Source organism: Salvelinus alpinus, chromosome 5 (assembly GCF_045679555.1).
Source record: "Salvelinus alpinus chromosome 5, SLU_Salpinus.1, whole genome shotgun sequence".
Taxonomy (NCBI): Eukaryota; Metazoa; Chordata; class Actinopteri; order Salmoniformes; family Salmonidae; genus Salvelinus; species Salvelinus alpinus.
This window is the reverse complement of record NC_092090.1, coordinates 16,189,705-16,217,294: the sequence shown is the minus strand read 5'-3', so window position 1 is coordinate 16,217,294 and position 27,590 is coordinate 16,189,705. Positions and strand designations below refer to the sequence as shown.

At 46.4% G+C, this 27,590-nt stretch overlaps 1 protein-coding gene across 1 annotated transcript in view; it reads right to left on the bottom strand.

The window, feature by feature from the left end:
• Nucleotides 1-1,523: 1,523 nt before the first annotated feature.
• neo1a (neogenin 1a) overlaps nt 1,524-27,590 on the bottom strand; it is a gene marked incomplete in the record, with an annotated part of 91,327 nt that continues 65,260 nt past the window's right edge. Inside the window, 15 exon segments of the mRNA XM_071399870.1 lie at nt 1,524-3,886; nt 4,668-4,798; nt 6,151-6,429; nt 9,435-9,605; nt 10,147-10,239; nt 10,545-10,783; nt 11,940-12,078; nt 13,102-13,170; nt 13,353-13,385; nt 14,031-14,225; nt 14,605-14,712; nt 15,387-15,525; nt 19,670-19,902; nt 25,377-25,472; nt 26,559-26,753. Of these exon segments, the coding sequence (XP_071255971.1) occupies nt 3,737-3,886; nt 4,668-4,798; nt 6,151-6,429; nt 9,435-9,605; nt 10,147-10,239; nt 10,545-10,783; nt 11,940-12,078; nt 13,102-13,170; nt 13,353-13,385; nt 14,031-14,225; nt 14,605-14,712; nt 15,387-15,525; nt 19,670-19,902; nt 25,377-25,472; nt 26,559-26,753 (2,270 nt within the window).

Genomic DNA, 27,590 nt, shown 5'->3' with positions numbered 1-27,590 from the left:
AAAAGTCACCATACGTGACGTCATTCAACAACAACCCCCCCCACATGCCAGTATAGACTCAAGAGCTTTGTCCTTTCTCTGTCTCTTTGACTTGAGTATCTTCGGTCCTGACAGTCTTCCTTCACTCTCCTACCCATTAACACTTACAATGTTGTCACTGAGCTTCACAAAGATCTGGATTTACTGCCGAGAGTCACTGGTTAGTTCCGATACTGTTCTTCAGCCCCATAAATGTGCACATCTTTTTACCTGCATGCATCTCACTTATTCCACTGGCTTGGTTAATTTAAAATGTAAAAAGTATTAGCCTCATTTGGCTGGCTTGGTTCATGTTAAAGGTATTAACCTCATTTGGCTGACATGGTTCATGTAAAAGGTATTAACCTCATTTGGCTGACATGGTTCATGTAAAAGGTATTAACCTCATTTGGCTGACATGGTTCATGTAAAAGGTATTAACCTCATTTGGCTGGCTTGGTTCATGTAAAAGGTATTAATCTCATTTGGCTGACATGGTTCATGTAAAAGGTATTAACCTCATTTGGCTGGCTTGGTTCATGTAAAAGGTATTAACCTCATTTGGCTTGCTTGGTTCATGTAAAAGGTATTAACCTCATTTGGCTGACATGGTTCATGTAAAAGGTATTAACCTCATTTGGCTGACATGGTTCATGTAAAAGGTATTAACCTCATTTGGCTGACATGGTTCATGTAAAAGGTATTAACCTCATTTGGCTGACATGGTTCATGTAAAAGGTATTAACCTCATTTGGCTGGCTTGGTTCTTGTTAAAGGTATTAACCTCATTTGGCTGGCTTGGTTCATGTAAAAGGTATTAACCTCATTTGGCTGACATGGTTCATGTAAAAGGTATTAACCTCATTTGGCTGGCTTGACAAGTTAATGATGCTTTCTTTATTTGGTTCATTTTTAAAAAGGAAAGTTTGGCTTGACAGTGGCTGCAAAGACATTGCTAAGCGTATTTTCAGATCTAGGACCAGGCTAAGTGAACACGTCTAGCGTCTCTTTGATCAAAGTGGCAATGTCTCCTCAGGTCTCCTACCTCCATTGACAATCACACCCCAGCCTATATATGGTTGACTCTCTCAGTATATGAAAGTGTTGCCTGTGCCAACAGGTCAATGACTGGTTACTGGTATTAAGCAGAGCTACAGTGAGTAATATAGAGAATAAGTAAGGCAGGGTGTGTACATCAACCTGATCCTAGAGCATTTCCTATTTTTCTGTACGTAAATCCTAGACGTTATAACCCCCATCCATCCACCCTCCTTTTGTTTTTACCATAAGTAACCACCTGTCTTGCGTTTCCATACAAACGTAACATATACTAATTTGAGTGTCCCGGATTTACATTTACTATGTTACACCTAGTCTATGAGGGCAGGCAGTAAGTCACCCATTAAAAAGTCTCATGGAGAAATAGATTGACGCCCACACACACACACGTACGACAAACACACACAACCAAGAAAATACGACATACATGACAAAACAGACAAGTAGAAACTTCAACTTTGTTAGTATTCATAATAGTTGGATACACAATGTATAAGAGCACCAATAAAAATAAAAAATAACTTTGTCAAACATTTTGATTTTTTTTTTTTAAAAAGCCACAGAAAATTCTACAGAAAGCAAAGAGATCTCTGTACAGAAACAAGCAACAGAATACCTCATCAGCAGCACAGTAAAACCTGCCGCTCAATTTCATATCTCAAAAGCAAATGACCATTAAAACAAGACCAGCTGCCTGCTGCTAACCTAGGACACTACGTTACAGAAACATCGCTTTTATATTTATAACACAAGATATGGAAGAAATTTTGTTTTGTTTTCAAAAATTGTGAAAAAGTGCAATACAGGCTTGACTGTCTACAACTTAATAGGTTATTCCCAACGGGTTAGCGTCCTGTCTTTTTTCCTACAGTCCTTTTTTTATTTTTTACATGTTCCTTTTGTATCCATAAGTAAAATCTCTTACAGTTATATTGACATTCATGACGATGTACATTATGAGAAACATGGTATTCACAAAAGTAGAGCATGTAACTACGATTGCAATTACATTTCTTTGGGTAAGAGGGCAGATGAAAAACTAGCTTCTTACATTATCATATTTAATTTTTTTCTTTTTACATTGGAATTGTGTACAGAACAAGTTTATTTTTTCTTCATACAAAACAAACTACATGTAAAAAAAAATCTGAATCTGGGAGTCCCATTCAATAGGCCAACATCGTTGCAAGTAGCATTTAAAAAGAGCGATGAAGCAGTATTTCTTTAAGAGACCTCAGATAACAGTAAACACTTATCCTTGATTGAAAAACCTGGTTTTCACATGACAGAGAGAGATCAAGAGCAAAAAACAGACCTCTTCAACCAAATATTGGCTCTTGGAAACAAGACATCCATTTCATAGCACTTTCATATGATATATTGCCATTCCATTGAAACGACTGACTGGGTAGGATGTGTGATTGCGGGGTGAGGCACTCCGAGTCCAGCAGCCTCTGGAGGGTTCATGTCCCACAGATGGTTCTGAAGGGTCACCAGCTAACAAGCCCTACTACTTGGCACTCCAAGGCCAGCCTGGCCTGAGAGTGGTGACGCTGCGTGTCAGAGGGAGCACAGTGTAACTGGAAAACGTCCACAGAGGGCACAGTCATCTCCAATGTAAACGTACGGACACGTTTCCTAAGGCTTTTTGAAACTGAGCTCCCATAAACAAAAAAAGACTGAACATTTCAATGTACAAAGGGGCGACAATGCCAGAGAACGCAAGAACCCATTCAAATGTAATGTACTAACACGCAAGGCATCTCCCCACAAGATATGAAAAGCGAGTGTTTGAGGGTCTATTCTGTCACTCTCCTCCCAAATAAAATGAAATGATTGGCTAGGCTGGGGGGGAATAGAATGAGGCCGTTTTTTAAAAACATATGTACATATCTATACGGATATGTAAAAAAATACATGGCATATTAGAGAATAATAAGAGACTTGGCACAATATATAACACAGAGTAGGGAAAACAGACGTCATTGGATCAAAATGATAGCTATAAAATGACCGCTTTAATGGAAATGGAGGGGACTGTTGTCCAAAGTTCACTTCACTGAAACAGGGCAATAGATATACAAAAACGCACAAATAAGTGACACTAATTAAACAAACACTGTGTTTAGATTGTGTTTCGTGAGCACCAACATGAAATACCGGCATATTTGACTCTTCCTCTTGACTTGGAATCACAATATGATGTCTGTCGGAGCGGTCTCCCCGGCAACCATAGGAGCGGTCTCCCCGGCAACCATAGGAGCGGTCTCCCCGGCAACCAAAGTATGAGAGCAACCTTCTAATGCATTTCAGTTTTTTTGCTGAGAAAATTCACAATCTTCTGGTTGAAAGCGACCAATGTTAGATATCGTCTCTGAGAATGTTTCTTCATAAAAAGGTGAACTGTCGTTTTTTTAAATGGCCATCTCCTTCCTGAGACTGAGCAAGGTAAGCCAAAAGTTGAAAAGTTTCAGTTTAGATGTTTTGTTTGTCTTGAGTGGGGTGTGTAAGATCCATTGCCGGTATCCATTTAGTATCCGGGCATCGGGCTCCCAGTTTTCTGAGGGCTGGCAGTGTGTGTGTTCCTGCCTGTGTGTGTCACTACCTGGATTTGTGTGTGTGTGTCTGCCTGTATGTGTGTGTGTGAGCAGCGTGGTTCTCAGGCTGTGGTTATAGCGTTCAGGTCCTTCATCAGGTCCTCTAGGTGGGCCATCTCCTCTGTCAACTCATCAGGCTCGTAGCTCTGAGGGAAAGGAACAGGGTTACTGCGGGGAGCAAGGGAGGAACAGGAGGGGAGGGAGGCAAGGACCTGGGGAAGGGAGAGGAGAGGGTCAGTTTGTTTTTGGAGGGGGTGGGAGTAATGAGGTTTACAAAATAAAGGGTGGGTGGGGTGGGGAATTGGTCAATGGGACTGCAGCATGAAGCCAAATCCAAGACAAACAAAGCAGCATCAACAGCCAACAAATATGTTAAGGCATTGAAAGGGGCCAAGACATCAATGTATGTGCAAAACCATTCCAATCGGTTAAGGGGAATTATCATGGGCAAAACCATTCCAATGGGTTAAGGGGAATTATCATGGGCAAAACCATTCCAACGGGTTAAGGGGAATTATCATGGGCAAAACCATTCCAACGGGTTAAGGGGAATTATCATGGGCAAAACCATTCCAATGGGTTTAGAGGAATTATTAGAAATTGAATGCAATAATATCAATGATCACAAGCAGCCAACATTAACACCATAAAACAGTGAGGGAGGCAACAAGTTGCAAAGAATAAAGAGAGAAAGGAAACAGAAATGTGATTAAAATCCATGTCAATGTCATTTAGGATTGTGTCCAAAAAGAAACATGACATACTCTAGGAATGTATTCACTAGTTCAATGGGCTTGATTGATCTATGACCAGGTTTTTACCCCAACATGACATAGTAATTCATAGTGACATGTGTTCTTCCTGTATTTAAAGTGTGTACAAACTACAATAAGAAGCAACATTACATGATATGCCAGCTGATTTAACAGTCATAATCAGACATTGGCATGTTGTAGCCTTTCTACACGAAGACCTGGGGGGAGCAGTACTCACACTGTCTACATCCTCCAGCATCTTGCTGGTCTCGGGCACATCTGGCGCACCGGGCACCGTGACTGGCATGGGGGGGCGCACCCTGCCCAGGGTGCCGATGGAGGCTGTCTTTACTGAGTGGAGCTGGGGCCCTGAGATACAGACAGAGAGAGAGAGACACAGAGAGAGAGAGATAGAGAGAGAGACACACAGGCAGAGAGAAAGAGAGACACAGAGATAGACAGAGAGAGAGAGAGACACAGAGATAGACAGAGAGAGAGAGAGACAGAGATACAGACACAGACAGAACAGGCAGGACAGACACAGTTCCAAAGGGATTGATAGTTAGAGGGAATCACAAGTCACCTCCTTTACATGTGTTTCCTTTCCTTTCTCAAGAAGCTCTACCAACAGTGTATGTTCATCTGCAGGTTGGGAGTGTAAAACACATGTACAGGTAACTGCCCAAATAAAGGAAACACTTGAGTAAATTAGGGATACAAAGTATATTGAAAGCAGGTGCTTCCACACAGGTGTGGTTCCTGAGTTAATTAAGCAATTAACATCCCATCATGCTTAGGGTGTCTACAAATGACCAGTTGCCCGTTATTTTGGCTACCATGGATGGAAGAAGAGATCTCACTCTGAAACAGGTGTCTCAAAGGAGCATAGTGTGTTGTGTGTGTGTGTCAGTCACCAGATCTCAACCCAATCCAACACTTATGGGAGATTCTGGAGCGGCACCTGACAGTGTTTTCCACCATCAACAAAACACCAAACTATTGAATTTCTAGTGGAAGAACGGTGTCACGCCTCCCGGGTGGCGCAGTGGTCTAAGGCACTGCATCAGTGTTAGCTGTGCCACCGGAGATTCTGGGTTCGAGCCCAGGCTCTGTCACAGCCGGCCGCGACCGGGAGGTCCATGGGGCGACGCACAATTGGCCCAGCGTCATCCGGGTTTGGCCGGCAGGGATGTCCTTGTCCCATCGCGCGACTCCTGTGGCGCTGACACGGTCACCAGGTGTAAGGTATTTCCTCCGACACATTGGTGCGGCTGGCTTCCGGGTTGGATGTGCGTTGTGTCAAGAAGCAGTGCGGCTAGGTTGGGTTGTGTTTCGAGGGCGCGTGGCTCTCGACCTTCGCCTCTCCCGAGTCCGTACGGGAGTTGCAGCGATGAGACAAGACTGTAACTACTACCAATTGGATACCACGAAATTGGGGAGAAAAAAAGGGCTGAAAAAAAATTAAAATAAAAGAAGAAGGTTTCACATCCCTCCAATAGAGTTCCAGACACTTGTAGAATCTATGTCAAGGTACATTGAAGCTGTTCTGGTGGTTCTTGGTGGCCCAACGCCCTTTCAAGACACTATGTTGGTGTTTCCTTTATTTTGGCAGTTACCTGTATGTGTACATACGCCTGTCCTAATGCATGGTGTGTATTGTGTATATATATGTGTGTACATGTTTGCATGCGTGTATGTATGCGTGCATGTGCGCTCCTCACCAGTCTGAGTAAGCAGCGGTGTGCTGGGCAGGGCGGGCGACTCGAAGATGGCGGCGGGGTTGGCGGGCACGGCAAAGCTCTTGAGGGGGTGAGTGGGTCGCACGTGGGCGGTGAGGGGCTGGCCGGCGCTGCAGTAGCTGCCGCTGGCGCTGGGCTCATCGTCGGTGGCCGTGGAGCCTTGGTAGCTGCCCTCGGGGTCCGGGTGCTGGTGCTCGGCTTGGCAGGGGGGCTGGGCCTGGGGCGGGAGGGGCTCTGTGCTGGGGGTGTTCCTCACCGACTCTGCAGTCACAAAAGGAGTGTGGGGGGGACAGGTCAGTGGATGGTGTGTTTGATACAGTATGTGTATAGCCTGGGTTCTAGAGTGGTAGTGTCCATAAATAAGAGGCGTTAGTATCAACGTCAGGATGAAGCCTAAAGAGTTTGGTGGAAAATATGGAATAAATGTGTTATCAAGGTTGTTTGGTTCTGCAACACTCAAAGGTGTCATGACTGGTTTCATGTATTATAAATTACTATTATTTTCTATTCGTTTTACCTTTATTTAACTAGGCAAGTCACACACTAATGAGTATGGGCGAGTGAATAGTGGACAAGGCCACATGAACAATTAAATGAGACCGCTCCACAGATAAGAGGATGTGACAGCCCCACAGTGGACCCACAGATAAGAGGATGTGACAGCCCCACAGTGGACCCACAGATAAGAGGATGTGACAGCCCCACAGTGGACCCACAGATAAGAGGATGTGACAGCCCCACAGTGGACCCACAGATAAGAGGATGTGACAGCCCCACAGTGGACCTACAGATAAGAGGATGTGACAGCCCCACAGTGGACCTACAGATAAGAGGATGTGACAGCCCCACAGATAAGAGGATGTGACAGCCCCACAGTGGACCCACAGATAAGAGGATGTGACAGCCCCACAGTGGACCCACAGATAAGAGGTTGTGAGAGCCCCACAGTGGACCTACAGATAAGAGGATGTGACAGCCCCACAGTGGACCTACAGATAAGAGGATGTGACAGCCCCACAGATAAGAGGATGTGACAGCCCCACAGTGGACCCACAGATAAGAGGATGTGACAGCCCCACAGTGGACCCACAGATAAGAGGATGTGACAGCCCCACAGTAGACCTACAGATAAGAGGATGTGACATCCCCACAGTGGACCTACAGATAAGAGGATGTGACAGCCCCACAGTTAAGAGGATGTGACAGCCCCACAGTGGACCCACAGATAAGAGGTTGTGAGAGCCCCACAGTGGACCTACAGATAAGAGGATGTGACAGCCCCACAGCCCCACAGTGGACCTACAGATAAGAGGATGTGACAGCCCCACAGTGGACCCACAGATAAGAGGATGTGACAGCCCCACAGTGGACACACAGATAAGAGGATGTGACAGCCCCACAGTAGACCTACAGATAAGAGGATGTGACAGCCCCACAGTGGACCTACAGATAAGAGGATGTGACAGCCCCACAGTTAAGAGGATGTGACAGCCCCACAGTGGACCCACAGATAAGAGGATGTGACAGCCCCACAGTGGACCCACAGATAAGAGGTTGTGAGAGCCCCACAGTGGACCTACAGATAAGAGGATGTGACAGCCCAGTGGACCTACAGGATAAGAGGATGTGACAGCCCCACAGATAAGAGGATGTGACAGCCCCACAGTGCAACCACAGATAAGAGGATGTGACAGCCCCACAGTGGACCCACAGATCCAGGGATGTGACAGCCCCACAGTAGACCTACAGATAAGAGGATGTGACATCCCCACAGTGGACCTACAGATAAGAGGATGTGACAGCCCCACAGTTAAGAGGATGTGACAGCCCCACAGTGGACCCACAGATAAGAGGTTGTGAGAGCCCCACAGTGGACCTACAGATAAGAGGATGTGACAGCCCCACAGTGGACCTACAGATAAGAGGATGTGACAGCCCCACAGTGGACCTACAGATAAGAGGATGTGACAGCCCCACAGTGGACCCACAGATAAGAGGATGTGACAGCCCCACAGTGGACACACAGATAAGAGGATGTGACAGCCCCACAGTAGACCTACAGATAAGAGGATGTGACAGCCCCACAGTGGACCTACAGATAAGAGGATGTGACAGCCCCACAGATAAGAGGATGTGACAGCCCCACAGTTAAGAGGATGTGACAGCCCCACAGTGGACCCACAGATAAGAGGATGTGACAGCCCCACAGTGGACCCACAGATAAGAGGTTGTGACAGCCCCACAGTGGACCTACAGATAAGAGGATGTGACAGCCCCACAGTGGACCCACAGATAAGAGGATGTGACAGCCCCACAGTGGACCCACAGATAAGAGGATGTGACAGCCCCACAGTGGCCCCACAGATAAGAGGATGTGACAGCCCCACAGTGGCCCCACAGGATAGGAGGATATGGGCCAGCCCGCAGTCCCTTAGCAGATAAGAGGATGTGACAGCCCCACAGTGGACCAGGATTAGAGGATGTGACAGCCCCACAGTGAGGGCCTAGGGATTAAGAGGATGTGACAGCCCCATGGAGCCTGCCGGGATTAGAGGATGTGACAGCCCCACAGTGGACCCACAGATAAGAGGATGTGACAGCCCCACAGTGGCCCCACAGATAAGAGGATGTGACAGCCCCACAGTGTACCTACAGATAAGAGGATGTGACAGCCCCACAGTGGACCCACAGATAAGAGGATGTGACAGCCCCACAGTGGACCCACAGATAAGAGGATGTGACAGCCCCACAGTGGACCCACAGATAAGAGGATGTGACAGCCCCACAGTGGACCCACAGATAAGAGGATGTGACAGCCCCACAGTGGACCCACAGATAAAAGGATGTGACAGCCCCACAGTGGACCCACAGATAAGAGGATGTGACAGCCCCACAGTAGCCCACAGGATCAAGAGGATGTGACAGCACCAGTGGACCCACAGATCAAGGAATATGTGACAGCCCCACAGTGGACCCACCCACAGATAAGAGGATGTGACAGCCCCACAGTGGACCCACAGATAAGAGGATGTGACAGCCCCACAGATAAGAGGATGTGACAGCCCCACAGTGGCCCCACAGATAAGAGGATGTGACAGCCCCACAGTGAACCCACAGATAAGAGGATGGACATGAAGATGAAAGATAATGCTCCTGTGTTCTTCCTCAAAATCAGGCCAGAAAGACAAACAGAACGACCAGGTGGGCCCTTGGCGCTGCCCGCTTGTAATCCCTCCTCCATCTTGCGGGTGGCAGCGGTCTCTCACCTGTGGAGCCCATGTCTAGATAGGAGATGGGGGTGGCGCAGGCGTGTGGGCGCAGGTGGGCACTGCCCTGGTGGTGATGGAGGTAGCTGCGTGTCGGGGATGCCAAGCTGCCCGTGTGATAATGGTGGTGATGGTTATCAAGGGAATGGATGGGGTGAGCGCTAATCACGGCTGTGAATGGACACACACACACACACACAGAGACAACAACATTTAACCAGCCGCGCTGACGAAGGGGTGGGGAAGCAGTGCTGTTCAAATACACACACATGCTTGCGCTCGTGCAAACACACACACACACACACACACACACACACACACACACACACACAAGGTTCATAGTGACACCATAGAGCAGTAGTATTTAACCATACACACGTATACAATAACTCCACAGAGTGCGTCTGATGTACATTTGAATTGGCAGCGTCATTTGGTAGCCATGAATGTGTTAAACTGAAATGAGATGAAAGCTAAAATATAGAAACAGATCCTATAGAACCACATGTTGACTGTAGTGCTCTCAGTCTATTGACTGTAGTGCATTATCACGGGAGGGAGAAACCAGCATATTATTTTCCTTTCAGCTGAACAGTACGATAGTCTGAGTGGTAAATAGTCTATTGACCTCAGTGTATTGACCGGTGAGAGCACAGATCCCAAACACACACACATTCACAAGGCGCGGACACACACACACACACACACTTACGCTGGGGGGGCTGCGTATCGAAGGGCATCATCATTTTAGGCCGCATCCCCCGGCGCCCTGCCAGTGCAGATATGCTGTCTTCTGATTCGTGGCCTGCAAGTCAGAGTTTTTCCTTGATCACTATTGGTAGTGACTCTGAATGAAGAACGTCTGAAAATTTAACTAATTGTTCTTGGATTGACAGGAACAATCGAAGGATTTGGTAATCTGGCTCCTGAGAGAAATCTGTGACTCAGTCGTGAGGCTGTGTTTGGTTAGTGGTGATTCTTCCCTCTAAACACAATGTATGAAATGTTAAATGTATGAAAAGCAGGAAATGTTTAGCATGACAACGACAAAGACATTGCCTCTTCAAAACACAGACAAAGGAATCCCCAAACTGACTACATCAATCTGACCTCGGTAGGAGTTCCGTCTCTGCAGCAGGCTGTTGTCCAGGCTGGGGTCCACGGGGTTGATGTCCTGCGAGGTGCGGGGGATGGGGGTGTCAGTCATCACCGGGTTGGGCTCGGGGGACTTGTCAATGGGCTTGAGCTCCAGCCGCTCGTGGTGGATCCACAGGTCTGGAGGCTTCAGGTCCTTGGAGTTGCCCTTGTACTTGTGGGAGCTGTTGGACGACTTGGAGGCCGCCCGCTTCCTATGAGGTAGAGAAGAGGAAAAAGGGGGTTGAGATGTCGGTTAAAAAGGGGGAGGTGGATCCCCGTTAACTGTTGCAAAAGCAGCAGCTACTCTTCCTGTGGTCCACACAAAATATGAAACATAATGACATAATACAGAACACTAAGACAAGGACAGAACTACATACATTTTTAAAAAGGCACACGTAGCCTACATATCAATGCATACACACAAACTATCTAGGTCTAATAGAGGAGCGTTATTTTGCCGTGAGGTATTGATTTCTGTTTTTCGAAACCAGGTTTGCTGTTTATTTGAGCAATCTGAGATGGAAGGGAGTTCCATGCAATAAGGGCTCTATATAATACTGTACGCTTTCTTGAATTTGTTCTGGATTTGGGGACTGTGAAAAGACCCCCGGTGGCATGTCTGGTGGGGTAAGTGTGTGTGTCAGAGCTGTGTGTAAATTGACTATGCAAACAATTTGGGATTTCCAACACATTAATGTTTCTTATAAAAACTATTAGCCAAGAGACTGGCATGTATAGTATTTATATCAGCTCTCTGATTACAATGAAGAGCAAAACGTGCCACTCTGTTCTGGGCCAGCTGCAGCTTAACTAGGTCTTTCCTTGCAGCACTGGACCACACGACTGGACAATAATCAAGATTAGACAAAACTAGAGCCTGCAGAACTTGCTTTTTGGAGTGTGGTGTCAAAAAAGCAGAGCATCTCTTTATTACGGACAGACCTCTCCCCATCTTTACAACCATTGAATCTATATGTTTTGACCACGACAGTTTACAATCTAAGGTAACGCCAAGTAATTTAGTCTCCTCAACTTGTTCAACAGCCACACCATTAAATTACCAGATTCAGCTGAGGTCTAGAACTTAGGGAATGATTTGTACCAAATACAATGCTCTTAGTTTTAGAGATGTTCAGGACCAGTGGGGGGGGGGGGGGTGTCGGTTGAAAAGTAAATAAAATGAAGTTGTAGGGAAAGGAAAGTGAAAGATGACAGAAGGAAAGGTAGGTGGTAAAAGGAAAGGAGACATTCCTGCTCATCTCAGATGTTCTGTGTGTGTGTGTGTGTTATAACCCTGTGTTGTTGGTCTGCTATTGGCTGGGACATTAGTGACCTAAGAGACAGTGCTGCGGCAGACCAGCTCACTTTTTCTGGTGGGAGGTGGTGCGTCGTGTGCAGAGGAAGGCCCCCACAACCACCACAATGATGGTGAACGCTCCCACAGAGATGATCACGACGATGACCAGGATGTGGTTGTCCGCACTTCCTGTAATTCCTGGTTTTCCTGGAACAAAATGGACCAGAGAGGTGAGAAAGAAAATCCTATTTATCCACATAAGAATTAATGTCCTCATTGGAGATCAATTAGCGTATTTAACAATTAAATTGTTTGTGTGTTCATTCATTACTTTCCCATTACACTTCTTTTAGAATGATGACTAATAGTTCAGACCAATAGGAGACTTGTATAAGGGGTTTGGGTTAGATTAAATCTCATGAATGACTTCCGTCCCACTTTATTTGGATATTCCCATATAGATGCTCCACAGCTGGTCACACTATCAACAAACTATCTGTTGATAAGCAACTGCTTGCTAAGGTTAGAGTGAGGGTTATGTAAATGTTAGGGTAAGGGTTAAAGTAAGAGTTAAGTTTAGGGTTAAGGTAAAGGTAAAGTTTAGGGTAAGGGTTAAGGTAAAGGTTAAGTTTAGGGTTAGGGTAAGGGTTAAGGTAAAGGTTAAGGTAAGGGTTAAGGTAAAGGTTAAGTTTAGGGTAAGGGTTAAGGTAAAGGTTAAGTTTAGGGCTAGGGTAAGGGTTAAGGTTAAGTTTAGGGTAAGGGTTAAGTTTAGGGCTAGGGTAAGGGTTAAGGTTAAGTTTAGGGTAAGGGTTAAGTTTAGGGCTAGGGTAAGGGTTAGGGTGAGTTTGGGTAAGGGTTAAGTTTTGGTCTAGGGTAAGGGTTAAGGTAAAGGTTAAGTTTAGGGTAAGGGTTAAATAAGGGATGGCATATAGTAAGTATATAACATACTTCAAACTATCCAAATAAAGTGTTACTTATGTTAATAGGGGTTTGTTCAGTTCCTGCACACTATCTTAGCTGAGAAAGACATTAGTGCTCAATGCAGAATTGGTTTCAATTCCATTTCAGCTTCGGTCCAGAAATGAATCCAATGTACCATGGAACAGGAACTGAACAAAGCCCTATTCACACTAACATCCATTTATGGAGGTGGAATGAAATGGACCCACACTGCAGCCAATTGAGTTGATCAAATCAGAATGAACAATGGTGACCTGAAAAGGCCATTACCGTGTGGAGACCCAAAGCCATGGTCAAGAGGTGGTTGGTTACTTCCTGGTTTAACTGGCAAATTGGAGGCTGAGAGAGGAGACAAAACCACCAGTTATTACACCCAGTTAATTAAATACTACCTGACTTATTTCACCTGACCAGAACGCAGATGAAGGGCTTTAGGCACGTGAGTGAGGAAAAAGAACACAATCTGCACAGTCAATCAGTCATCATTGAGAAGAAGTGAATGGAAGGGAAGAGGGAATTACCTTGGTCATTAGCCATTTTGTCAGAGGATTCAGCTAAACAGGCCAAAGGAGACAGTAGCCAGGGAGAGAAAATACAAAGCAAACACTGGTTAGAGGAGTTAAGGAGAGCAGTGGGAGAAGGGGAGAGAGAGAGGGGTAGAGGTAGAGAGAGGGGTAGAGAGAGAGAGAGAGGTAGAGGTAGAGAGAGGGAGAGAGAGAGAGAGAGAGAGAGAGAGAGAGAGAGAGAGAGAGGTGTAGAGAGAGAGAGAGAGAGAGAGAGGAGAGGGGTAGAGAGAGAGAGAGAGAGAGGGGTAGAGAGAGAGAGAGGGGTAAATGGTGCAGCATTGGAGGGGTAGGCAAGCAGGTGTGAGCACCAATAAAGGAGAGAGAAAGGGAGAGGGAGAGATTAGGAGAGATTGAGAGAGAAAGAGAGACAGAGCGAAAGAAAGAGAGATCGCGAGAGAGAGAGGGCAGGCTCGGCCCAACAGAATGGTATGTTCTTTACCAGCGTCTATAGAAAAGGGATTGAGAATGCAGCCAGCTACAGTGAAGAGAAACTAAGATAATTATTTGAATCTTGACCATTCAGCGCATCATAACGCATATAAATAACTCAACCAATAAGAACATTTAATACAATCATCCCAATGTTCAACCTTTCAGAGCCTATCAACCTCCAGGGATTTCCCCCTCACTTACTCTTGGGGGTGCGGAAGTGTACGGCCTCTGACATTGGGCCCATGCCCTTGGAGTTACGGGCCTGGATCTTGAAGTAGTAGGTGGTGTCCAGAGTCAGCTCCTGGATCTGGTGGGTCAACCTGTTGCCCACCACCGGCTCTATCACCCAGTCATGCACCTCCGCATTCACATCAGTACTGTAGTAGATTATGTAGCCTAGTGGAGCGATAGGGGGAGAGAGAGATGGGTGGAAAGGAGCGAGAGAGAGATGGGTGGAAAGGAGCGAGAGAGAGAGATGGGGTGAAAGGATCGAGAGAGAGATGGGTGAAAGAAAGGAAGAGAGAGATGGGTGAAGAGGACAGAGAGAGATGGGTGGAGAGAGCGAGAGAGAGATAAGGGTGGAAAGGAGCGAGAGAGATGGGTGAAAGGACCAAGATGGTGAGAGGACAGAGAGAGATAGGTGGGAGGAGGAAGAGAGATCGGAGGAGAGGAGATGAGAAGAGGGTGGATGGGGGAGAGGGAAGAGTAGGGGACTAGACCACTTGTTTCTCTGACTCTGAATAAACCTGATAACAGAGTGTGTGTGTGGTCTCACCTGTGATTTTTCCATTGGCCTCTGAGGGGGGCTGCCAGTTGACTATGATGGTACGTGGTTTCAGCTCCTTGCTCACCACAGTCACATCTTTGGGGGACGAGCTGGGAACTGTGAAAATCAAACAGAAAGTCAGTATGGGAACAAGGCCATTAATGAGGGAACGCTTGGCTTTGACATCAAATAGGGGCTGCTTATATTAGTCCTGTTTGACACCTGTACCAGTGTGTGTAACCCGTACCAGTGTGTGTAACCTATACCAGTGTGTGTAACCCATACCAGTGTGTGTAACCCGTACCAGTGTGTGTAACCCGTACCAGTGTGTGTAACCCGTACCAGTGTGTGTAACCTGTACCAGTGTGTGTAACCCGTACCAGTGTGTGTAACCCGTACCAGTGTATGGTGAAATGGAAAAGTGTTTTTGCATATCCCACTTCCCCTGACACACCCTCAGAGAGTGGGGTCACGGCATGGGATCAGACATTACTGACGGCGACCCGGGAGCAATTAGGGGTAAGTGCCTTGCTCAAGGGCAGATTTGTTTTTTCTTTTTTGGGGGGGACACGAACTAGCAACCTATAGGTTACTGGCCCAATGCTCTAATCACTAGGAGACCTGCCGCATATCAGAGAAAAGCAGTCAATGACAAACGCCCACTACAATCAGCTTTGACAGAACCAGGATATTCTGTATAGTCATGTTAAAAAAATAAAACTTTACTGAAGATGCTTTCATATATGTGTGTGTGTGTGTGTACTCGGTATACTGTGTATGTGTGCTCTTACTGGTCTCAAAGGTGGTTCCCTGGGCCGTCATGCTCCAGGTGCTGGTCCTCCGGCCCTTGGTCACCATGACAGAGAACTCATAGAGCGTGTTGGGCTTCAGGCCCGTCACCATGTGGCTCAGGTTGGTGGTGTTGGCCGTCTGAAAACACACACACACGCAGGCGCGCACACACACACACGAAGGCGTACGCAGGCGCACACACGGTACACACAGAAAAACTGTTCATAAAGGAAGGTACAGACCTCAAGACCAACAGAATCAGAGTGCTCCATGCATCTTTAACATAAACAGCCATGAATAATACAGGGCCTTCAAAGTATTCACACCCCTGGACCTGCTACACATTTTGTTGTTACAGCCTGAATTTACAATGGATTACATTGAGATGTTTTGTCACTGGCCTAACACACCAGAGTGTTTCCACCCCATAATGTCAAAGTACAAATTCATTAAATGAAAAGCTGGAAGCTTGAAAGTCTAAGTATTCAATTTCTTTGTTATGTAAAGCCTAAATAAGTTTAGGAGTCAAATGTGCTTAATAAGTCACATAAGTTGAAAGGACTCACTGTGTGCAGTAATAGTGTCTAACATGATTTTTTAATGACTACCTCATCTCTGTACCTCACACATACAATTATCTGTAAGGTCCCTCAGGTCGGCAGTGAATTTCAAACACAGATTCAACCACAAAGACCAGGGAGGTTTTCCAATGCCTCGCAAAGAAGGGCACCTATTGGTAGATGGGGAAATAAAAAAAATGGGGGAAAAATATTGAATATACCTTCGAGCATGGTGAAGTTATTAATTACACTTTGGATCGTGTATCAACACACACAGTCACTACAAAGATACAGGCGTCCTTCCTAACTCAGTTGCCGGAGAGGAAGGAAACAGCTTAGGGATTTCACCATGACTATGGTGACTTTAAAACAGTAACAGAGTTTTAATGGCTGTGATAGGAGAAAACTGAAGATGGATCAACAACGTTGTAGGTACTCTACACTACTAACCTAAATAACAGAGTGAAAAGAAGGAAGCCTTCACAAAATACAAATATTCCAAAACATGTATCCTGTTTGCAACAATGCACTAAAGTAATGCTGCAAGAAATGTAGCAAAGTAATTACATTTTTGTCCTGAATATAAAGTGTTAGTAGTATTGGATTTGTCCCAAACATATGAGTACCACTCTACATATTTTCAAGCATAGTGGTGGCTGCATCATGTTATGGGTATGCTAGTAATTGTTAAGGACTGGGGAGTTTTTCAGGATAAAAAAAGATGAAGCTAAGCACAAGCAAAATCCTAGAGGAAAACCTGGTTCAGCCTGCTTTCCAACAGACACTGGGAGATGAATTCACCTTTCAGCAGGACAATAACTTAAAACACAAGGCCAAATATACACTGGAGTTGCTTACCAAGAAGACTGTTAATGTTCCCGAGTGGCCGAGTTGCAGCTTTGACTTAAATCTAAAGTACTTAAAAATCTAATGGCAAGACCTGAAAATGGTTGTCTAGCAATGATCAACAACCAATTTGACAGAGCTTGAAGAATTTAGAAAATAATACATGGGTAAATGTTATACAATCCAGGTGTGGAAAGCTCTTCGAGGCTTACCTAGAAACACTCACAGCTGTAATCACTGGCAAAGGTGATACTACAAAAGTACTGACTCAGGGGTGTGAATACTTATGTAAATGTAAGCAACATTTCTAAAAACCTGTTTTCACTTTGTCATTATGGGGTAGTGTGTATAAAAAAAATGGAATTCAGGCTGTAACAACAAAATGTGGAGTAAGTCAAGGGGTGTGAATACTTTCAGTACATAAAAAATGCCAGATAAACTAAATGAAGGCTATTTATCCCAAAATAATACTTGAAACGTAGTAGGTATAACATGAGAACAGTGGACAACATTTGAATAAAGACAAGATGACATGCAGCGATGAAAATACTTCTGATCACTTTATTAAGCCCATTTCCTCACTACGCCTGACAGACTGTCTAATCTAGTACCTGGGTAGTCTGAGTCTCCTGGTGAAGGCTAGTCCAGGTCCTAGCTTTCTAAATAGCCTGTCCCAGTGATACTAGCCACGTCCTGTAGTGTACTAAACAAGACAAATATGTCATCCAGGATGTCACAGAGAGAAAAACATCCTATCCTTTTAGTTGAGTGGAGAGGAGCCATCTGTTTAATAATGTAGGTACACGCTGTGTGTGTGTGTGAGAGAAACAGGAAGGCATTTCTGACAGCTGGGACGAGCACATCAAGGTGAGAATAATTGTCCAGTGTGAACAATGCCATCCGACAAAACAACACAGGGTGAATAACAGGATTGGGGTCAATTCCATTTCAGTCCAGCCAATTCAGGAGATGAGTCAAAATTCTAATTTCAGACTTGAAAATCTCAATTTATTTTCACTGGATTTTTAGCAATTCTCAAATTCAATTCACTTCCTGGATAGACCGAATTGAAATGCAATTGACCCCAACCCCTAATTAGCATCAACATCACCTGGTTGTCCTAAATGTGTTGCATTGCGCTAACAGTGACTGCAGTTGCTCCAGCCTAGCCTTTCAGCATCTATATGAGCTTACAATAACCAGACTAGCCTTTTAGCATCTACATCCGCTTTCAATAACCAGACTAGCCTTTTAGCATCTACATGAGCTTACAATAACCAGACTAGCCTTTTAGCATCTACATCCGCTTTCAATAACCAGACTAGCCTTTTAGCATCTACATGAGCTTACAATAACCAGACTACCCTTTTAGCATCTACATCCGCTTTCAATAACCAGACTAGCCTTTTAGCACCTCTATGTTGGGTGGCGGCAGGGTAGCCTAGTGGTTAGAGCGTTGGACTAGTAACAGAAAGGTTGCAAGTTCAAATCCCAGAGCTGACAAGGTACAAATCTGTCGTTCTGCCCCTGAACAAGGCAGTTAACCCACTGTTCCTAGGCCGTCATTGAAAATAAGAATTTGTTCTTAACTGACCTGCCTAGTAAAATAAAGGTACAATTTAATGTATAAAAAAAAAAAGTCCCATGTTAGGTGATGGATACAGCAGTGTCTATGTTCATTATAGGGATTGACTAACTGCTGAATCAGAATGTATATTGTATGAACAGTCTGTACTCAAAATGCAGTCAGACCTCTGTCTTGTCCTTGTTCCACAGGCCTTCCCCATCTACATGCCACAGGCCTTCCCCACCTACATGCCACAGTCCTTCCCCACCTACATGCCACAGTCCTTCCCCACCTACATGCCACAGTCCTTCCCCACCTACATGCCACAGTCCTTCCCCACCTACATGCCACAGGCCTTCCCCATCTACATGCCACAGGCCTTCCCCATCTACATGCCACAGGCCTTGTTATGAAACAACAGCCTTTATTCCTATTCTGACCCCCCACCACACACCTAATCTTGTTGAGGGAGATAAGTAATGATCTTAATTGAGCTAGAGCAGGATGCTATAGCCTGGATGAGCATCTCTTACACCTAGTTGACGGGTTTGTCTTTCTGTGTTGTATACCACATTCACAACCTGAGTGAATACAGTGCCCTGACTAATGACAGTGCAATCAATGCACTGCAATTTATTTGTTAAAGATATTCCCTTTTTCAGAGACTATAAACGTCAGTGCTGAACATCTCTGTTGTGTAGCATGTAGATGGGGAAGGCCTGTGGCATGTAGGTGGGGAAGGCCTCCTGTGGCATGTAGGTGGGGAAGGCCTGTGGCATGTAGGTGGGGAAGGACTGTGGCATGTAGGTGGGGAAGGCCTGTGGCATGTAGGTGGGGAAGGCCTGTGGCATGTAGGTGGGGAAGGCCTGTGGCATGTAGGTGGGGAAGGCCTGTGGCATGTAGGTGGGGAAGGCCTGTGGCATGTAGATGGGGAAGGCCTGTGGCATGTAGATGGGGAAGGCCTGTGGCATGTAGATGGGGAAGGCCTGTGGAATGTAGATGGGGAAGGACTGTGGAATGTAGATGGGGAAGGACTGTGGAATGTAGATGGGAAGGACTGTGGGAAGGACTGTGAGACGTTTGAACCTCATGTAATTAGTGGGTGGGATTACTTTACATTGATTCATTACCCTGATAGTGGGATAGCTCTACACACTGATGATTAGAATGGCATAGTGGTAGAATACATATACTATGCTGTGCTCTGATGACACCTTCTACTTTAAAATGAACCGTGAGGGAATAATAAAGCTGTGCTGTTTTGAACGGGGCCCTGCGGGGCCTTGCTGCTGCGTCACCGTGACCGTACCTTGAGCTTGGTGTTGGCGGGGATGTTGGTCTTCCAGCGCACCGTGTAGTAGCGTGCGTCCGTGATCTTCTGGTTCTTGGGCAGGGAGTTGTCGGCCCAGGTCACCTTGATGGTGTCGTGGCTGAGCACCGAGGCCTGTACGCCCACGGGAGGTAGCATGGGGGTGGGGTCTGGTACTGGCGTGTATGGAGCATGGAAGAGTTCATACAAATCAACATCAGGGTCTATGGGGTCTGCCAGCAGTTACCAACACACCAGGTTCACAACAGATGGCAAACAGAACATGGTGGAAAAGAGGGAAGAAATTACAAACCAAAAAAGTGTGTTTTGTGGCGAGGTAAAAAAAAAAAGCAAGACCAGTCAAAACGAAACGGGGTGGTGGGGTGTAGAGAGAGAGGGAGGGGGTTACGAATAAGGGTAGAAAATATGTTAATGAGTTATTAAAATGAGGGAGGAGGAGAGGGGATTGGGAAGGGTGAAGAGAAAGAGAGAAAATTCTATTAGATCAACAGACATGGCTATTGGCTACATCAAGGTTTTCTACTGTCTATACAAGGGCTGTTGTCGATCAGACTTGGATCAAATACCGATTTGTTGTCATGTATTTGATCCAGGGCTGTTGTGTTCAACATAATCAACTCACATTATCAACACTAAGTAAAGATGGATAATCACTCAAAGGAAAGCTACAACTAGAAGGAACGTGCAACAGAGTAATCTCTAGTAAAGGTCAACAGAGTAATCTCTAGTAAAGGTCAACAGAGTAATCTCTAGTAAAGGTCAACAGAGTAATCTCTAGTAAAGGTCAACAGAGTAACATTTAGCCACCTGGATTCAGAAAAAAAACTGGAAAGACAACAGTGCAACAAGATCAAAAATACAAATACCATACCGATTTACCACACCTTTAAAGAAGAATGCTTTCTTTCATTATTGATAAGAAGGTATCGGACTGCAAGGCTAAACAGTGACTGTGAATACAGGCACTACTTTACAGTGTCTCTGTGAATACAGGCACTACTTTACAGTGTCTCTGTGAATACAGGCACTACTTTACAGTGTCTCTTTGAATAGAAGTACTACTGTATGCAGCATTGCAACAGAACATTTACTATAGCTGAATCACAATAGGACTGTATATAGAGCCATGTCACTCACAAGGACAAGCCCTACGCTGACGCTGTGTTCAAACTCTGTATGTAAGACGTGAAATGTGGGAATTATCCATCTGTTCATTGTTGCTCATGTAGCCTATCAGCGGATCTCGTGTGTCAAGGGCGAGGGATATTAAACGTCAAAACTCCCTTTCATTGGCAACTTCACAAATGGATTTGACTTGGTCTTTACCTATGAATAATGTAGTGATGTTTGATCTATCTGGGATTGATTAGTGATGTCTGATCTATCTGGGATTGATTAGATTAGAGATGTCTGATCTATCTGGGATTGATTAGCATCATCTATGTCTGTGTTACTTAATGATATAGCTGCTCCCTACTGAATGTTACCCTGGTCACGTCTCTTTACAGATGGAGGATACCTCTCTGCTGAATGTTACCCTGGTCACATCTCTTTACAGATGGAGGATACCTCTCTGCTGAATGTTACCCTGGTCACGTCTCTTTACAGATGGAGGATACCTCTCTACTGAATGTTACCCTGGTCACGTCTCTTTACAGATGGAGGATACCTCTCTACTGAATGTTACCCTGGTCACGTCTCTTTACAGATGGAGGATACCTCTCTGCTGAATGTTACCCTGGTCACATCTCTTTACAATAGGAGGATACCTCTCTACTGAATTCTACCCTGGTCGCGTCTACCAGATGGAGGATACCTCTCTACTGAATGTTCCCTGGTCACATCTCTTTACAGATGGAGGATACCTCTCTACTGAATGTTACCCTGGTCACATCTCTTTACAGATGGAGGATACCTCTCTACTGAATGTTACCCTGGTCACGTCTCTTTACAGATGGAGGATACCTCTCTACTGAATGTTACCCTGGTCACGTATCTTTACAGATGGAGGATACCTCTCTACTGAATGTTACCCTGGTCACGTCTCTTTACAGATGGAGGATACCTCTCTGCTGAATGTTACCCTGGTCACATATTTCTTTACAGATGGAGGATACCTCTCTACTGAATGCTACCCTGCATCATCGTCTTCTTACAGATGGAGGATACCTCTCTACTGAATGTTACCCTGGTCACATCTCTTTACAGATGGAGGATACCTCTCTACTGAATGTTACCCTGGTCACGTCTCTTTACAGATGGAGGATACCTCTCTACTGAATGTTACCCTGGTCACATCACTTTACAGATGGAGGATACCTCTCTACTGAATGTTACCCTGGTCACATCTCTTTACAGATGGAGGATACCTCTCTACTGAATGTTACCCTGGTCACGTCTCTTTACAGATGGAGGATACCTCTCTACTGAATGTTACCCTGGTCACGTATCTTTACAGATGGAGGATACCTCTCTACTGAATGTTACCCTGGTCACGTCTCTTTACAGATGGAGGATACCTCTCTACTGAATGTTACCCTGGTCACATCTCTTTACAGATGGAGGATACCTCTCTACTGAATGTTACCCTGGTCACATCTCTTTACAGATGGAGGATACCTCTCTACTGAATGTTACCCTGGTCACGTCTCTTTACAGATAGAAGTGCCTCTTTCTACTGAATGTTACCCTGGTGACGTCTCTTACAAAGATATGGAGGATACCTCTCTCTGTACAGATGGAGGATACCTCTACTGAATGTTACCCTGGTCACGTCTCTTTACAGATGGAGGATACCTCTACTGAATGTTACCCTGGTCACATCTCTTTACAGATGGAGGATACCTCTCTACTGAATGTTACCCTGGTCACGTCTCTTTACAGATGGAGGATACCTCTCTACTGAATGTTACCCTGGTCATGTCTCTTTACAGATGGAGGATACCTCCCTACTGAATGTTACCCTGGTCACGTCTCTTTACAGATGGAGGATACCTCTACTGAATGTTACCCTGGTCACGTCTCTTTACAGATGGAGGATACCTCTGTTATGTAACTAAACACAGTTAGCCACTGTGAGCACATGTCCAACCACCTGCTTCCCTCACTACAATGTCCTCCAGGGGGTTGCTGAGGTGTGTGTGTACTCATTATGGACGCATGGTAAACACTGGTGTTGTGAGAGAGGCAGAAACAAGTGGTTCCCTGGCTCAAGTCGCCACAATGCCAACTAAACGCTTCAAGATGGCAGCAATGAGCGGACTGGCCAGGCTTCGCTGCTAGCTGAGTTACGCCATGCTCTGTGCCAGCCCTGGACTCCAGATTCTGACCATGGTCCAGCGGTAATTAGAAAAAGCTCTGGTCATTTGGTGTAGCCTACCTCCCACAAACTGACCCCTCTATGCAGCTCTCTCTCTCCTCCCCGCTCCATTTTACTGTGTGTGGAGGCGGTCCAGGAAACACGGTGTGGTTTTAGGTTGCATGCAAACGGCATCTGTTTTACACTCTGAGAACTCTGTGTCTGCAGCAGTAGACAGTACCAGCCTGGGCTTAGTAGCCTACAGTGCTCTGAATTAAATGTTCATACTTGTCAAAAAGAATACCTCCCTCCACACATTTCAGTCAGTTATCAGATGCCACATATAGGAGAAGGTTTTTTATTCTGCTTTGGTTTGATTTATGCTTTAAAAAGGAAAGTCACATTGAGATTGAAAATCTCCTTTTCAAGTGAGTCCTGCATATGTTTTGCACCAAGGTTATCTTCCCACTGGATATTTACTGTAATACATCAGTCCCTAAACAAGACTCCTAGATTTCTTCCAACTTCTCCCAACTTCTTTTAAGTCAAAACATTATCTAGGTCAACCAGTCTTTTTTATTAACAACTTTTTCATCCAATGAACATGCTTGTGGAGCAACTCACTGGTGTATTCAAACTGCAGACTGTATTGGAGGGCTTTGGTTCTGTGTTCAGAGGAGAGCTGGATCTGACAGAGGGTTGCCAAAGCCACAGCAGGGGTGTGTGTGTGTGTGTGTACGTGCGCGCTTCTGCACAGTGCTATGCATGTATGTGTGTGTGTGTGTGTGTTCTGTGTGCACGCGTATGCCTGTGTGTGTGTGTGTGTGTGTGTGTGTGTGTGTGTGTGTGTGTGTGTGTGTGTGTGTGTGTGTGTGGATTGCCCCCCTGCAGCATATTGATGCCATTTCAGTCATCCGGTATCCTGTCCCTGCACAGCAGTGCATGCTGGGATAGTGGAGTGCAAGTACAGACAAACTGGATGATCAAAACGGAGAGGGGGTGACGAGGGGTTGGCTTAAAGTCGACACAGGGTACAGCCTACACTCCTAGTTCCCTGGGGGTGCCTTCAACAGGGTACAGCCTACACTCCTAGTTCCCTTGGGGGTGCCTGAACAGGGTACAGCCTACACTCCTAGTTCCCTGGGGGTGCCTCGACACAGGGTACAGCCTACACTCCTAGTTCCCTGGGGGTGCCTCGACACAGGGTACAGCCTACACTCCTAAGTTTCCTGGGGGTGCCTCGACACAGGGTCCCACCTACACTCCTAGCATCCCCCTTGGGGGTGCCTCGACACAGGGTACAGCCTACACTCCTAGTTCCCTGGGGGTGCCTCGACACAGGGTACAGCCTACACTCCTAGTTCCCTGGGGGTGCCTCGACACAGGGTACAGCCTACACTCCTAGTTCCCTGGGGGTGCCTCGACACAGGGTACAGCCTACACTCCTAGTTCCCTGGGGGTGCCTCGACACAGGGTACAGCCTACACTCCTAGTTCCCTGGGGGTGCCTCGACACAGGGTACAGCCTACACTCCTAGTTCCCTGGGGGTGCCTCGACACAGGGTACAGCCTACACTCCTAGTTCCCTGGGGGTGCCTCGACACAGGGTACAGCCTACACTCCTAGTTCCCTCATCTTACGGGTGTCAAAAAATGTGGCATACTCTACAGAGCTATGTTGAGCAGCGACTTCCTGCTAGCAATTCATACTGTGTGTTCAATTGTTGGCATTTGGTATTGTGACCTAAATATCAGCTAATTGTCTGAGTAGCTGTCCTCGGATTAGAGCAATCTGGATTGGAGGATATTGTCTTAATATTCTCTGGCAGACAGGGCTGAGATGAGCAGGGACCACTTGTTTTGTGCAGTGATATTTGTGACAAAGGGAAAGTCAATTACCACAGAGAGAACAGCAGGTAAGAGATGCTCTCTGACAAGTTGATCCTAACGATCAGGTCTGATGGAAGGTAAACTGAATGCAGGAGGAATAATGTCTAATGTAACGTCAAGGCTCTAGTTGGTCAAATAAAATACACATTAGGTTTTAGTAAGCTTATTTTGAGTCAAGCCCCGTCAGGGTATATTTATTGATGATGATGGTGGTGCTGGTGAGGTAACATTGGTCAAAGACTAGTGTCAGATTCCTTTTTTAAGGGAGTTAAATGACTATTCTCACTCCCCACTGAAATATGGCATCAAACAGCCAAAAACGATACCAGCATACGTTTTATTGGATGAAACAATTACTCCATTAAAATACCATTTCACCGGTCCAGTATGGAGGGTATTAGTGACCATCTCATTGGTAATGATTTAGGGTGTGTCCATGAGACCATTCCATTGCTCCAGTATTCAGGGTGTAGGGGTATGTGTAGGTGTAGGTGTCCTACCTGACTGTGGCCTGGTGATGGCGCTCTCGTATACAGGGATCCCCTCCCCCACGTTGTTGAAGGCCTTCAGGGTTATCACATAGTGGGAGCTGGGATCTGAGGGAAGGAGAGGGGCAGGGAGAGAGAGAGAGGGGCAGGGAGAGAGAGAGAGGGGCAGGGAGAGAGAGAGAGGGGCAGGGAGAGAGAGAGGGGCAGGGAGAGAGAGAGGGGCAGAGGGAGAGAGGGGCAGAGGGAGAGAGGGGCAGAGGGAGAGAGGGGCAGAGGGAGAGAGGGGCAGAGGGAGAGAGGGGCAGAGGGAGAGAGGGGCAGAGGGAGAGAGGGGCAGAGGGAGAGAGGGGCAGAGGGAGAGAGGGGCAGAGGGAGAGAGGGGCAGGGAGCGAGAGGAGCAGGAAGCGAGAGGGAGAGAGAGGAGCAGGGAGCGAGAGGCAGGGGGGCAGGGAGCGAGAGGCAGGGGGGCAGGGAGCGAGAGGGGCAGGGAGCGAGACGGAGGGGGAGAGAGAGCATTATGAAATAATGTAGCTAATCAAGTCCAGACTCCTGAGACCCTCTCCTCATAGGATCAGGATATTCATCATCTTGACAAAAGGTGAATATTGAAACCCAGTCTCTCGTTGGGATTTTAATGAAAAGCTAAATTATGCAACATTATCATAGTGGTCCCCCCTAACCATGTTGTAATTACAGTAGGCTATAGGACACTATGAAGCACAGCCAGACATGCAGTCAAAGACTGTTCACAGTCATGCATCAAGAACATGGTTCCACAACAACACACAGATGACAAAAACACAACAAATATGAAAAGAGTCAAAAACGATCAACTATGACGATAACAACCCAGAGGGCAACCACCCAGAGGGCAACCACCCCAGGGCAACCACCCAGAGGGCAACCACCCAGAGGGCAACCACCCCAAGGGCAACCACCCAAGGCAACTCCGCCGCAGAGGGCGGCACCGACGCAGAGGGCAACAACGCAGAGGAGAGGATCCGACCCAGAGGGCAACAACAGAGGGCGCTAGGGACAAGAAGAAGGGCAACAACGCAGGAGGGCGCGGGCGAGTGGGCAGGAAGAACGGGCCTACCGGCGCCGCCGGGGCCCTGGGCAGGGAGAGGCGCTGGACCCCAGAGGGCAACAACCCAGAGGGCAACAACCCAGAGGGCAACAACAGGGTGTACTCACCTAGGTTCTCGATGCTGTAGTAGCGCTGCTTGTAGTCCACCTTGATGGTCTGGGCGTGGGGGCTGCCGATGCCGTAGCCGATGGTGTAGCCTCGTACCACCATGTCCTGGTTCTCCGGCGGCGTCCAGCTTACCACGATGCTGTTGACCAGCGGGCGCACATGTAGCGAGCTGGGGATGTCCGGCACCCTGGACTCTGGAGGTAGGAAAACTCAGGAGATCAAACTTCTATCAAATTATAACACAATAAAGAAATTAAACACAATAAACACAAATACAACTTGTGTTTAAAGCCTCTCCATATACTTTAAACTAGAATCAAGACAATAAAATACATGAAAACTAAACCATAAATATAAGGCAGCAGTGAGACCACATTAATAGAAGTCTTAAGACGGTTTGAAGGTATTTATGATGCTGCTAAACCAACAAGTCAAACAAAACATGTTTGACCTGAACAATTCAGACTAGGTGAAAGTAGTCAAGATCAGGGCTGAGGTAGAGAGATTTGACTGGTCAGTGTATTAAGGGAAGAGGTAAGGATCAGGGCTGAGGTAGAGGGATTTGACTGGTCAGTGTATTAAGGGAAGAGGTAAGGATCAGGGCTGAGGTAGAGGGATTTGACTGGTCAGTGTATTAAGGGAAAGAGGTAAGGATCAGGGCTGAGGTAGAGGGATTTGACTGGTCAGTGTATTAAGGGAAGAGGTAAGGATCAGGGCTGAGGTAGAGGGATTTGACTGGTCAGTGTATTAAGGGAAGAGGTAAGGATCAGGGCTGAGGTAGAGGGATTTGACTGGTCAGTGTATTAAGGGAAAAGAGGGTGAGGATCAGGGCTGAGGTAGAGGGATTTGACTGGTCAGTGTATTAAGGGAAGAGGTGGAGAGGATTAGGGCTGAGGTAGAGGGATTTGACTGGTCAGTGTATTAAGGGAAGAGGTAGGGGTAGAGAGGGCTGAGGTAGAGGGATTTGACTGGTGGTCTTAGAGGGAAGAGGTAAGGATCAGGGCTGAGGGTTGAGGGATTTGACTGGTCAG